Here is a 14888-nt window from a genome sequence, read left to right on the forward strand (position 1 = left end):
TTTTGAAGCGCACCGCAGCACGAGCGCCACGCTCAAAATCCACCCAGTTTCCTCTTTCTTTACATGTTATTTTTGACATAAAATTCAGTAATCCCTGGTCTATAAAACGAGAAAATGCAAAACCTCTGTATCAACGGTGTCCATAGATTTTTAGCAGTTCTACATTAATGTTTTCTTGTCATTTAGTAGGTTTTCTATCCAGCTTTTGTTGAGAACGAGGGACAAAAACAGTATGGTTGAAATGATCTCTCAGACAAACATTATACACGCTTTTCGACATTTACCACACGTTGTGTTCGCTGTGATCATTATTGCAGTTTTACATCCAGGGGTTTGTCAGGATGCTGAGATAAATCCGAATAAATGTCTTGTGTGGGGTCCTGGACTGAATCCTGATGTTGTGCTGCCTGTCAGATACTTTTACATTCAGACTGTAGATTCACATGGAGGAAACATCACTGTCTCTCCAGGTGAGAATCTAAAGGGAAACATATGTCATATGAAGTGGTTTCATTAATACAACATTACAAAATTCACTCTACAAATACAGCATTATATAATTCTCGACAGTGTAGTAGTTCATGTACAGTACTACAGGCAAAATATATGAATTAAAGGTTCATTACATGTCTGATTATTTGGTTGTGCGTGATCAGTTTAGCATTACGTAATCTAATAATGTTGAAAATATGTTATGAATGAAAGATGAGAGTTAATTTCAGATACATGTTGCGGAAGTACATCAGTCATATTCTAGAAAGATATTCTAGAAGATTTCAAAGATAAAATACAATAATCAATGCTTTCCTAAATGGTTAATCATTATTTTCCCTTCATGTAAATTGACAGAAAGCAGTGATTGTTTTAAATGATCCCATCTTTGTTAGGGCATGTCGCTTTCTCTTCTTGTTCACCCTGTATTGATTCTGTATTATTGATTCAAGGCAAAGACTTATTCAAAGTGAAGATAACCTCTTTGGAAAAAGAGTATCTACGTATCCATGTCCCACCACCCTTGGACCGGGGCGATGGCTCCCTGCTTGTGCGATACCGTCTCTATGGAAGCTCTGCAAAGGGTTTGAAGGTTGAAGTGTTGTATCAAGACAAGCCCGTGGCAAAGTCACCGTATACTCTCAAAGGTGCAGGGAAGTTTTGTGTATGTGACTGCAGCACAGTTCCTGTAGGATGTAATGTGTTCCATGGAATGCATGTTAAACAAAATGAAAATCAGTTAATTGTTCCTTTTTTTTCTATCAGGTCCTATTTATCATGAATACTGTGATTGCCCAGAGTCAGATGTGAAAGCCTGGCAGAGTGTTATGCAGTGTTCAGAGGAAGATCCCCAGATTCAGATTGATTTCAGCTCATTCCCTTCTATAGACCTGCAGCAGCTTTTGCAGGAGGTTCCACAACGCTTTGCAAAGCGAGGTGGACTCATTCACTATACCATCTTAAATAACCAGGTGCATCGGCGCTCTCTGGGCAAGTACACAGATTTCAAGATGTTCTCCGATGAGATGCTGCTCTCCCTTGCTCGAAAAGTAAGACACAGACAATATTATGTTGGCTTGACAACCTTCTAGAGTCTACACCTTCTAGAGCTTGTAAGCTACATCCACCAAACATGGTGCAGACCTTCAGAATGTTCTGGAATAGTGTGCTATATCTTTTCTAACTGACTGGACTTCCGGTTTTTACACAACAGACGATCAAAAAATAGAAAAAAATTCCATAGACATACATTGACGGAATGTTCTAATGTGCTAACGGAATGTTTGTGAATTCAAACTCCAACTGTCAAAAATTCAAATGCAAACAAACCCACAAAAGGCCTTTGATCTGTGTTAAGTTGCTCTCTGTCTTGACAAATTTTATCTAACTAGTTTTTGCTTGTAGTCTTATTTCACTGTTAGATGCTTTAGAAACTGGGAGGTCTTTTACTAATGGCTTTAGATTGTGTTAGAATGGCTCTTGCAGAACAAATCATGAAAGATTTTCTGGGGTGTACTCACTAAGCAGTTGCGCCACTTTTTCCCATGGTCTTTATTCACAAACCATCGCTAATCCGGGTTAACCAGGAGCTTAATATGCTGAAATAGCACGGTGTCCTATTTAAATAGTCATTGTAACTATTTACAGTGCATCCGGAAAGTATTCACAGCGCTTCACTTTTTCCACATTTTATGTTACAGCCTTATTCCAAAATGGATTACTTTCCTCAAAATTCTACAAACAATACCCCATAATGTCAACGTGAAAGAAGTTTGTTTGAAATCTTTGCAAATTTATTAAAAATAAAAAAATGAAAAAAATCACATGTACATAAGTATTCACAGTCTTTGCCATGACACTCAAAATTGAGCTCAGGTGCATCCTGTTTCCACTGATCATCCTTGAGATGTTTATACAACTTGATTGGAGTCCACCTGTGGTAAATTCAGTTGATTGGACATGATTTGGAAAGGCACACACCTGTCTATATAAGGTCCCACAGTTAACAGTGCATGTCAGAGCACAAACCAAGCCATGAAATCTAAGGAGTTGTCTGTAGACCTCCGAGATAGGATTGTATCAAGGCACAGATCTGGGGAAGGGTACAGAAATATTTCTGCAGCTTTGAAGGTCCCAATGAGCACAGTGGCCTCCATCATCCGTAAATGGAAGAAGTTTAGAACCACCAAGACTCTTCCTAGAGCTGGCCGCCTGGCCAAACTGAGCGATCAGGGGAGAAGGGCCTTAGTCAGGGAGGTGACCAAGAACCCGATGGTCACTCTGACAGAGCTCCAGCATTTCTCTGTGGAGAGAGGAGAATCTTCCAGAAGAACAACCATCTCTGCAGCACTCCACCAATCAGGCCTGTATGGTAGAGTGGCCAGACGGAAGCCACTCCTCAGTAAAAGGCACATGACAGCCCATCTGGAGTTTGCCAAAAGGCACCTGAAGGACTCCCAGACCATGAGAAACATTGATTGAACTTTGGCCTAAATGGCAAGCGTCATGTCTGGAGGAAACCAGGCACCGCTCATCACCTGGCCAATACCATCCCTACAGTGAAGCATGGTGGTGGCAGCATCATGCTGTGGGGATGTTTTTCAGCGGCAGGAACTGGGAAACTAGTCAGGATCGAGGGAAAGATGAATGCAGCAATGTACAGAGACATCCTTGATGAAAACCTGCTCCAGAGCACTCTGGACCTCAGACTGGGGTGAAGGTTCATCTTCCAACAGGACAACGACCCTAAACACACAGCCAAGATAACAAAGGAGTGGCTCCGGGACAACTCTGTGAATGTCCTTGAGTGGCCCAGCCAGAGCCCAGACTTGAAACCGATTGAACATCTCTGGAGAGATCTGAAAATGGCTGTGCACCGACGCTCCCCATCCAACCTGATGGAGCTTGAGGGGGGGGGTTAAAAATAAACTTGCAAAGATTTCAAACTTCTTTCACGTTGTCATTATGGGGTATTGTTTGTAGAATTGAGGAAAATAATGAATTTAATCCATTTTGGAATAAGGCTGTAACTAAACAATGTAGAAAAAGTGAAGCGCTGTGAATAATTTCCGGATGCACTGTACAGTGCAAACATGGGTCCTTTCTATGTAAAGTAGGCATATTGTAGTATGTTTCATACTAATCCTAATGTGCATCGTCACAGTGTAATATGCCAGTTTATGTATATTTACTGACAGTGGAAAAAGTATATAGTTCCTATTACTTCAGGATATTTAATGATTGATTGGACATATTGCTCATTTATTTAATGTATCTTTTGTTATTTCTGTCCTGTCTCCACCAGGTAAAATTACCTGATGTGGAATTTTATATTAATGTTGGTGACTGGCCAATGGAGAATAGGAAAGTGAATGACAAACCAGTACCAGTTATCTCATGGTGTGGGTCCACAGAAACGCGGGACATCATTCTTCCCACCTATGACATCACACACTCAACCTTAGAGGCAATGAGAGGTGTAACAAATGACCTGCTCTCAGTCCAGGGGAACACAGGTGCTGCTTTGAAGTTCATGTCAAGATTATATAGTGTAAAATGTTAGTTTACCGGAACTCTTATGTCTCACTCCCTTATTTGTTTTCCAGGTCCTGTGTGGTCGAATAAACTGGGCAAGGCATTCTTCAGAGGCAGAGACAGTCGAGAAGAGCGCTTGCAGCTGGTAACCATGTCTCAAGAAAATCCTGAATTGCTTGATGCAGGAATAACGGCGTTCTTTTTCTTTCGTGAACGGGAGAAGGATCTTGGTAAATCTCCGCTGGTTGGTTTCTTTGACTTCTTTAAGGTAAGGAGGGCAGGTAAGGGCCCTAATTATTATTATTTGAAAAAAGCTTTAACGGATAGTTCACCCTAATATAAATATTCTTTCACCTTTTGTCCAACTTCATTCAACATTCATTTTTATAGTATAGAAAAATGATGCACTGAAAGAGAATGATGACTGAGGCTAATATTCTGCCCAACCTCTCAAAGTCATATAGTTGTGTAATTGATTCAGAATATTCATTTTTGGTGTACTATCCCTGTAAATGTATAGTTAAATATTAGTTTTTATTTTAAATGTATATTCTATAGTAAGTCTAGTTTCAGTTTGATTGATACTCCCCAATTGGATCTACTTGGCTTGTAAAGGTGCTTAACTGGTAGTTTTTCTGTCCAGCTCATTTTGCTCAAAGTGTTTTTATTCATAGTTTGCTAATCCAGTCAGCCTTTTGTTTCTATTGAGATTTCGTTTTGACAACTCTACTTAAAAACAATGCATTAAGTATGGTGATGCAGTAAATTTTACTTCTCACAATCTCTTTAGTACAAATACCAGGTGAACGTGGATGGAACAGTAGCTGCTTACAGGTTTCCTTACTTGATGCTGGGCAACAGCTTGGTCCTAAAACAGGATTCACCATACTATGAACACTTTTACACACATCTGAAACCAGGTGTACACTACATACCTGTGAAGAGGAACCTTTCTGACCTTATTGAGAAGATTAAATGGGCAAAGGTACAAAGCCTTACACCAGCCTCAATTTTGAAGTTCATAAACTAACTAAAAACATAAATAAAAATTTGACAGGGCAACAATAACAAAATCTCCCATTTATTGGTGCTTTCAGCATATACACCTATATAACTCCACCTTCATGGTTTAATGTACACAGAGCAATGATGCAGAGGTAGAGAGCATCGCTAAGAGAGGACAGTCACTGGTGAGAGATCTACTTCAGCCTCACAGACTCTACTGCTACTACTACTCAGTATTTCAGGTAAGAATTTCACTTACAATTAAACAATTACGGCTGAATGATTGATTGAGGTTAACAACATACAGTGGCTCCATAAAGTATTTGAACACTTAAGCTACACTTAAATATATGAATTGCATTAAATAACAAAATATCAAACCTAGTGCAAACAAATGATGCTAGACCTTTTCTTGGAACTAACAGTCTTTTTTTTTTTTTTTTTTTTTTTTTTTTTTTTTTTTCTTTCTGTTACTACCATGTTTTCAGTATGCCTGTTCTATTAAAGAAATTTTGGAATCGATTCCAATTTCTGGTTTCGAAATTGGTGGAGTCATTACCAAGAGTTCCAATCAATATTGATTCCAGACTAATTTTCAATGCCAGACAATAGATTAAAAAAAAAAACAAAACAAAACAGGAAGTGAAGTTTAATCTCTTAAACAGTGCAGTATAAATGTTCTTAGCATTTTTTAATGATACCATGAATGACAAAAGATCTTGATGTTTTCTATTTATAGGTCTATTTTAAAAATAGATATTGGCCTGTGTACACATCCCAATTTACAATGCTTCAATCCCATAGGATGAATGAGCAACTACTGCAAATAATGTTAAAAGCAACATTGTCTAGTGAAAGTGCCTCAGCATTTGTTCTTGTTTAAAGAGATGTTTGTACTCGTGTGCGATTGTCCACTACCTTTTGTCTCCGAATAAAATGTCCCAACAATACACTAGTTTTATTTATTAAAAAAAAACAGTGGTTCTTGTTAAACTGGCTAATTTCATGCAATGTAAAAGTATTTAAATGTAGTTTTATTTCCTAGAATATTTTTAATGTAAAAATTTTGTAAAATGTAGGCTGATGAGAAAAATTAGTACAAAAGTTTACTGATATAAAATCGGGAGACAACTTGATCCTCATCTGCCATCTTCTGGTTGTAGACAGGTGTTAAAAATGAGCTTTGCGGCAAACTTGCTGCAAATTGTCCGTTGTCGCCAAAGGTTTGCTGTAGGTTTACCACTAGCGGTGAAGAGCTGCAAACTTCTGGCGAATCGGATTTGTGGCGAATCACAAGCTCATTTGCATGTGAAAATAATTTGTGGCAAGTTTGCGGCTAGTTTATATTTTTTGTAAAGGTTCTCACGCCATTGCGCTTATGTGACCGATGCGTCTACGCTGGCAGGAAGAGTTTTTTTTTTTTTTTTTTTTTTTTTTTAAATGCATTTAGACTAGTATATTGTGTCATCTTACTTGAACCTCATAATCAGCTGTCTGTGTTTGATGACATTGCAGGGCGTTCCAAATGAACAAATTTTGTCAAGTGAAGTGAACTTCAACAGATACCCCATGCTCAGTGAGTAGGGAGCAGTGAACACTGTCTAGGGTGTACCTGTAGATTGGAATGCACCTAAATAGTTAAAATCCTGACCCAAAACTTGTCAGCGCACCCACCTTTCCTCTCCTCAGCTGATTCAACACTACTGAGCAACAGTTAGTTGACAGGGTGTTCCAATGTTAGTGGCTCTGCTGGGTAAAGAGCTCCCAATTGATAGCCTTCAATTGAAATACTCAGTCACAGATGTGTTACATCCTTAGTTCTGGGTAACCTTTAGTCATTAAACAATCTTGTGCTTTTAAAGGGATAGGAAACCCAAAAATGAAAATTCAGGCATGAGCTACAATCCCATGAAGCATTGAGAATGATGTAATTAAATAAAAAAAACTATGGGAAAATATTGATTAAAAGTATAGAAACGATATATTTTACTTTATTGCAAAATATTCCGACGTGTACAAATATACAGTATAAGTAGTTTGAGGTTGAAGGGGGACCGTCTCAGTTGCGTCATTCACAGTGCGTCATGGGAGTGGGTAGGGATGCCGCGATTTTATATGGTTTCAGTATTAACCACGATAAAAAATGTCACGGTTAGTTTAACCACAAGGATTAAGAATGTACGCTTAACGTGACTTTTTTTTTTTGCACGTGGCAAAAATATGATATAAATATATAATATAAGAGTTTTTAGGTGTAAGCCTATCTCTTTTGCTTGTGCCTGGGTGGTTAGAACTGTTGGTACTATGGTTACAGACGGTGTCCGCATGGTACTTGGTCAGGTGTTGCAAACTGAACGTGAACTTTCAATTTACGTGACACTGGGATCTTAAATCGGCTGTTTGAGTCATTTGAATGACAGAGTTACTGAAGATGACGGATGTAACACATGCAGTCAGACATCTTATAAAGGTACACTTCCTACTATTGGAAGATGATTGTTCACTAGTCATCTAAAAACCAACTAGTAAGTTTCATATTTTTACCTGTCGTGCTTTTAAAGTGATGAATTAAAAGATGCTATTTTTTGTAGTGTTTAAGCGTGCTGACAGCGCACGGTGCATTTGTGTGTAGTTACTATCAGCGTGGTGAACTTTGAGAAGTTGCTTTTTAAATCATCCTCATTATTTTTAAGCATTGCTTGTGTACAAATTCTCCACATTCAACAATAAATGTCAATTTTAGTCAGCATTATTGGACTTAAAATAGGCTGCTTTAAGCTATGTTCCCATTACTATGCATAGTCCATGGGTTTGTTTGTGAGATGTTGTGGACAGATTAAAGGACTGTATTTTTATGGAGTCTGTTGCAATTCTTTGGCAATTAAGCTGGCACCACACTAACAGATCGATTTTGGCCCTTTGACACATGCTGACTGTTTTGCTGAGATCTCGCTCTCTTCAGTCAGAGGTATGACACGCTTGCTGAATAAGAATGGTGGAGGGGTGACAGACATACCAACCAGTGTTGCCAGTTCTCAAAAGAGAAACAAGCGACCTGGTCTGAAAAAACAAGCCCAAAACAAGCGACATGCCACACCAAAACAAGTGAAAATAAGCGACCCCCAATTTATTTTCTCTTTTTGTGGGGGGCTGGATTATGAAGGGTCTTGTGGTCTTAATCATTGATCATTCCCATTGTCATGGAAAACCTAAAAATATCAGGGAATATTGAAATATAATAAGTCGATAATGAATAATATTCTAAATATTTCATGAGCTTGAAATTGCTTCTGTTGAGTACAACTTGCTAATCCATAATGATGTCTCATTGTCACTGAATCGTTCTAGTGGGTCCGTTATTTTGAATGAGGAAAAGACATGAAAATACATAGGTCAAAAAGGGTGGGAACCCTGACTTTAACTGTCATAAACGTGCTGAAATTGAATGATCACAAACTAAGGCTTGAATAAATTATTTTAATTACAGGTCTGATTCTCTGCCGAACTCCGGTCAAGTCAAATCTGTATTAATGTATCGTATCTAATTAACCAAGCAGCGACTCTGAAACAATGGAGAAATTAACTTCTAACTCTAATATTTTCCATGTATATGTCTCTTTTTGTCATTATTGCCGTGATCGAGGAAATTAACTGGGCCGCCCTGTCACTCACCTGTCCAGTTTCAGATGAAAAGCACGTATACTCACGTGTTTGCGAGACCGCGAGTGCGGAATTCCGCCACTGCACATGTCAGATGACTCATCCACTGGCCATGTGTCTGACACCACTGATGTAGAGTGTGGCAAGAACAGTAGATGAGGCTGTTTGGCAGCTGCTATTAGTGGTGGATCGCAGTTTATTGTGCTCTGGAAGCCCAAGCTTCAGCAAGCCCCAAAACATGACTGTACTGTGGAAACTTGATGAAAAAACAAGCCCAAAGTCGCTTATAATAAGTGGACACGGCAACAATGATACCAACTCAGTGCAACTCTCTCTCTCTGATTCCCTGTCAAAATAACAACAGGAGTACCCTGAGCGCATAAACAATTGTAAAAGTGGGATTTAGGAAGCAATTCATACCTTGTGAAAGTGTAATTTTGTAATTACCCCCTTAAGGTTTGCTGTAGAACATGTATGTCCATTTGCAGCTTTCAGTGAGAAAAGAAATTACGTTCAATAAAAACAGACTGTTGTGCATCTGCTTTCTAATTTCATTAGTAATTTTAGTGCGGAAAAATGCTTGGTGACAGAATCACTATGGATTACAATCAGCATTTGTGATATGCAGCTGACTGCAATCGCAGATGAAAGCGTTCAGATCAGCTTGATGCCTTGTCAGTTCTTCAGTAAAAGAAGAAGCTCATTGGTCACTTGATGAGAACACAAGAGCCCGCCCCAGTGGTAGAACGATTTTTTTAGTTGATATTGGATTCTTTTTTTCCATTGCTGGAACCATTAACTCAGCAGGGAGTCAAGACGGTCAAGTGATTAACGACCTCCCACTGAGAGACGCTAATGCTTGCTTAGTCTCCTTCCGCCTGGCTGGTGATAATGTTAATTCCTCTTTAGTTGATGGAAATAAAACAATCAATATTTTAATCTACATTTTTAATTGCCTTCACAATTGATTATTAGTCAAGGTACCAACAGCATGTGTGTCATGTCCTTTTACAGACCTATGCAAATCGTCAGACAACTCAACCTGTCGTTCATCCTGATATGGAAATAGTGCTTCAGCCATCTGATCACACTGCACTGTGTAACTGTGAGAGAAGATCAGTTGACAAGCAACATCAACAGAAGAAGGATGAGCTTTGACAGAGTCAGCAAAAAAGCAATGACAACCCTTCACAGCTCCTCTTCCACCAAAGATTTACTGAAACTAGTTAAGAGTTACAGAAATGCACATGAAAGAAATGGAAACTAGTTTACGAAAATCATTCCAAAAATGACATGGAGCATTTGTTTGTGGTTATATACTTTAAATGTGTGTATACTTTTGAAGAAAAAGATTTATAGGCTTAATGAGTGTGCCTAGCATGAGCGTTAAACTTTGCATTAGGACATTAATCTCACTAATTAGTTTTGATAAGATTTTATTTTCCATTTTTAATACTACGGTTAATTTTGCAGATGAGATACTGAAGACTTCACCTACTTATTTTTTACAGAACTTTGAGTGAATTGAACCAGTGTTTTTTGAAAATTTCTCCTTGATCTTGCTGGACTGTATCTACATGAATGGCATGGTTGATATATATTCTATATGTGAGCCACTCTGATGCTCAGACAAGTATTGTGATCTGAGTACTGAAGTTTACAGTACTTTCAATTACCAAGCTCACTACAAAACTAAATGATAAAGCGAAGAGGAGTTGGACAAAGATCTTTGATCAGAAGAAAAAATTATACATTGCAAATAAAAAAAATATCTGCACATTGCCATTGTTGCTATCTTGCTCAGTCTACACTATAATATTATGTACCAATAATATTAAACATAGTTGTCACAGAACTCATTAAAAAAATGTGTCTGAGTGAAAATCATTTAAGTTGCCTTAAATTTGCAGATGTTCCTTTGCTTCCCATGTTCATTTGTGCCAAACAGCTGTTCTTGAGAGGTTTGCAAGTGACTGTGATCTTTCATTTGCCAACTTAAGGATTTCTGAAAACCATTAAAGCTATTGTTTTTTTTAATAAATTGTCCCTTTAATCAAGTTTGTGTGCTGCTTGATGTGTTTTGCGTTGTGTTTTTTTGCATTTGTTGTAGTAATATTTTCTATGTCTAAATCTATGTAGAATAAATTCGCCACTGAGTATTTTTTTTTGTCTTATATTCTGGTAAAAATATCTTTAAACCAGAAAAAAAAAAAAAAGAAAGAATTGAGAAGCAGAATGGCATGAGTATATTAGATCTTGTTTTCTGAGAAATCTAACAAAATTTGTTGGGATTTATGCTTAAAACAAGAAAAAAACTATATGCCAATCACAAAGGATTCCACTGTTATCCTACAAGGATTTTTTTTTTTGACCACAAGAACAGATTTATGAATGTAAATTTAGGATATCCTGGGAGTATCCTGATGCTCAGGTGTTTGTTAACTTACCAATTTACAAACTAGGCAACTACGGACATCAGTGTAATCAAATGCAATTAGAAAGTTGGGGAAGGTATGTTCTAGCTGTTATTCTTAGAGATAGTACATCCCTTTTGCTTACCTGGTTGAAACCTTTCAGTAAAAATTGATTAAATCCAGGAAGAAAGGCATAAATTATACCTCAATAGAGCAAGGATAGCAAAAAAAAAAAAAAAAAAAGGGTTTTGGAAGGTTAAAATGCAAATGGCACATCATTCTCAAGAGGAATGATACCAGCATCCAAAAGCTGCCCAAATTGGTGTTTGAAAAATTGCCATAGCCATTTGATCAGAAATTTGTTAGGCAGTCTACTTTAGCAAGTTTGGTGGCCAACATGTTATCTTGACTATATAAGCATCATAAACTGGCTACTTTTCGGCCCCTTGGCACCATTCCACAAAATACAGTACATGGTTGGTTGGTTGGTGAGTCAAGGTGTGAGCTATGAGAATCAAGACAATGGGTCAGTTCCATTATTTGGTGATGTTCTTCTTCTGGACAGCTAAAGAAAGGCATATATTTTTATTTTTCCCTCTTTTTGGATATTCACTTGTCTGTGTCTTTGCAACAGTGGCATAGCCACAGGGTGTGCAAATGCCACTCAAAGTGGACAGATGTCATTTAAAGTTCAGTTATTGGTTCAGTTGGCTAATGTTCCCATTGAAATGCAAGCAAGTCCAATATGCATCGACCTAATCAATGGTTTGCATCGTCAGACATTGTTATCCTTTATTCATATTGGTTCAATGATTAATGTAACATTAGTATAATTTTTTGTTTGTATTTGCAGTCACTCATAAACCAAGCATCCCTGTGTTCCCTAAATGTACAGAATCTTCAATAAAGTTTTTGAATCTTCTGACTGCTGTTCTTCTGTTCCACAATGCATCAAACATCAATTTCTTATCCAAAATTAAGTTTTTGATCCAGTGAATGAAACCTTGTGTATTTTAATCAATATTCCTATACAGTGCAAATTACCCCTTCATGTACATTTTGTGTCTTCAGCATATTTTGGAAAATAATTATGAATCGTTCCAAAATAATCAAATCGATTTTCGAAATCGAGCTAAAATAGACATTAATGCAATGGTTTTTCGTTACTTTATTGTGCTTCAGTTTATTGCACACCTTGTTTTCCCATGTCACACCCAGAGTCTTGTTTCTGGCTACACCACTGCTTTTACCATGGAAATTTGGAAACACATTAAACTCAACACACTTTGCTATTGGTATACTTTTGTTCTAAAAGCCGAAGCCTCTCCCCTTACCTCCCACTAACGCTCCTCTACGGCTCCTGAGGGACCATATGGGTGAGATGTGAAAAGGTGGGAAACAGAGCATGGAGATTTTTGGAGAGCTTTTCACTGGCTCAAGCCTTGTGTGCCTCCTTTTTCTCCATATAAAGCGACTTCGACTAAACGTCACGATCTGTGCCCCACAATCGGTGCGCATGATACAATCATGTTCAGCAGAGATGAAAGGTATGCTCGCTGGACTCTCATTGTGAAAAATATATGTGCTCAGAAGAGACGCTTGCAGAGGGTGGGAAATAGGACAAGGTGGTCTCTGAGATTGAGTTGCTTGAGGTTTTCACTTGAGCCCTAAAAATGTGTTAGAGTGTGTTGGTGCCTAATCAGTAAATGTCCTTCCAATGAATGAAACTCGACAAGGTTCAAGCTGGAGAAAACCCTGGCATTAAAAACTAAATGTGTTTCGATGGGTAGTGGCTTTCAGCCGCCGGCAACCAAACGCTGAGCACAACTGAACATGGCTATGTGCTTCGGTTCATAAGGTGACCGCCTCTCCTCAGTGCCGCTCTGTCCTCCACCTTACGGTTCGGGACTCAATTTTATGCTCAGAGGTACAATCTCTCCTCGCCAAAGATGCAATAGAGGAACTACTGGTGTGCGAAGCACAGAATGGCTTTTACAGCCATCAATTTTCTGGTCGCCAAATGTGATGGTGGGCTGTGGCCCATACTGGACTTGAGGCACTTGAATTGGATACTTATAAGTCTCCATTCAAGGTAGTTACTCAGAGACAGATTTTGTCTCATGTCCGTCCACTGGACTGGTTGTGTCAAGTGATTGGCAGATGCATATGTGGAGATCCCCTTTGCTACAGGCTATTCTTGAGATTCGCCTTTAAGGGGACTGCATTCCAGTTCAAGGTCCTACTCTTCGGGTTGTCCTTGGCCTTTGCATATCTACGAAATGTGTAGATGCGGTGTTCGGTCCGCTGATGCCGAGCCGCATCCACATTTCCTCAGCGATTGGTTACTGATAGCTCTATCAAAGGTACAAGTGTGCAAGCACAGAAGACCTGTTGCTAGAGCACTGGGGCCTCAAGGACAACTGGACAAAGAGTGTGTGAGCGCCCAGTCAGCCACAAAATGGCACCACAAACTGTGTGGCACATAAATCACCAGAGTGGAGTACAGTCAACATTGAACCTGGGGAGCCGAATTGTCCCCTGGAGCGAGTCGTGTCTCCTACGTGCAAAGCAGGTTCCCGACCACCTGGACAGCAGAGCAGGTTTACTCTAGCATCAGCATGCAACAGGACAGGGGAATAGAGACTCTACCTCAGTCAGCTGGTTAGAGTGGTAGAGCTGTTAATGCTTACCCATGGGAACATCCTTTGAGGTCGGATTTGCTCGCAAACCTGAGGCACGATCTGGTATCCACAGCCAGAGCTGTGGAGGCTGCATGCTGGCCTCTGAACAGGGCTCGTCTGACACAATGGGGTTGTCACAATCATTGTTACACACCATACTACAGGTCAGAGTCCCTTCAAATAGGCAGCTGTATGCCTTTAAGTGGCAACTATGCTGATTGGTGCTCTTCCTGGCAAGAGGACCTAAAGCATTACACTGTGCAGACGATACTATTTATTATACAAGAGCGGTTGGATGCAGGATTCTCTCCATCCACACTCAAAGTATTTGTTGCTGCCATAGCGACCTCTCTTGACAAACTATTTGTTAGCTTTGGAGGCTGCACAAAGGGTTTGGCCATCTCCAACTGTCCCACTTGGTCATGCATGTTATTGTGCTCACATATGAGGCATACAATGCCCCACGGTCATAAAAGCACATTCAAAGAGGAGTATGGCCTCCTCCTGGGCATGGGCAAAGGCCGTGTCTCTAGAAGACATACTGTATGTCCCCTAACACCTTTGCCAGGTTTTATAACTTGCATGTATCTTCCTTCTCTTTCCAGATCTTTTCAGAGTAAGAAGATTGATCACTGACCAATTGATTAGTATTGGTGTTAGAAATTTGGTCTCCTCATTCACAATGGTGAAAGAGAGCATATGTGCCAATATTTCACTACCCTGTCGGCTGGTTTCATGCTAAAAGCCATTGGTTCACTAACCTGTTGACTAGTGTCATGGTAACAAAGCCCATGGCATTCGCTCAGCTTCCCTCATTTCTGCTGACTGAAAATAGGTGTTGAGACAATGCCCCATGACTACTAACTGACGCAGCGTCGAAGTTACCTTCTTGAAAGGGAACATCTCGGTTAATACGTAACCCTGGTTCCCTGAAAGGAGAGAACAAGACGCTGCTTAGCTTCGGCTCAACTACAGATTTTTCGCTGTTATGGACTGAGAGATGTCCTCCTTCCTTAAGTCAAAAAATCCTAATGGTAAGAAGCATGGTTTCGCTAATGGATTTTTCATTACACACACAGTTTTTTAATGTGGTTTTGGGTAC

General features: G+C 39.3%; 1 protein-coding gene across 1 annotated transcript; it reads left to right on the top strand.

Moving 5' to 3' along the window:
* The first annotated feature begins 18 nt into the window (after window positions 1-18).
* poglut3 (protein O-glucosyltransferase 3) lies at window positions 19-12027 on the top strand. Its single transcript, XM_051681280.1, has 8 exons — window positions 19-470; window positions 945-1139; window positions 1258-1541; window positions 3797-4007; window positions 4098-4294; window positions 4817-5011; window positions 5169-5273; window positions 9706-12027. The coding sequence occupies exons 1-8, from the start codon at window positions 233-235 to the stop codon at window positions 9847-9849; spliced, it is 1569 nt and encodes a 522-aa protein (XP_051537240.1). The 5' UTR covers window positions 19-232; the 3' UTR covers window positions 9850-12027.
* Window positions 12028-14888: the final 2861 nt, after the last annotated feature.

This window comes from Myxocyprinus asiaticus, chromosome 40 (assembly GCF_019703515.2).
Source record: "Myxocyprinus asiaticus isolate MX2 ecotype Aquarium Trade chromosome 40, UBuf_Myxa_2, whole genome shotgun sequence".
NCBI classification, from domain to species: Eukaryota; Metazoa; Chordata; class Actinopteri; order Cypriniformes; family Catostomidae; genus Myxocyprinus; species Myxocyprinus asiaticus.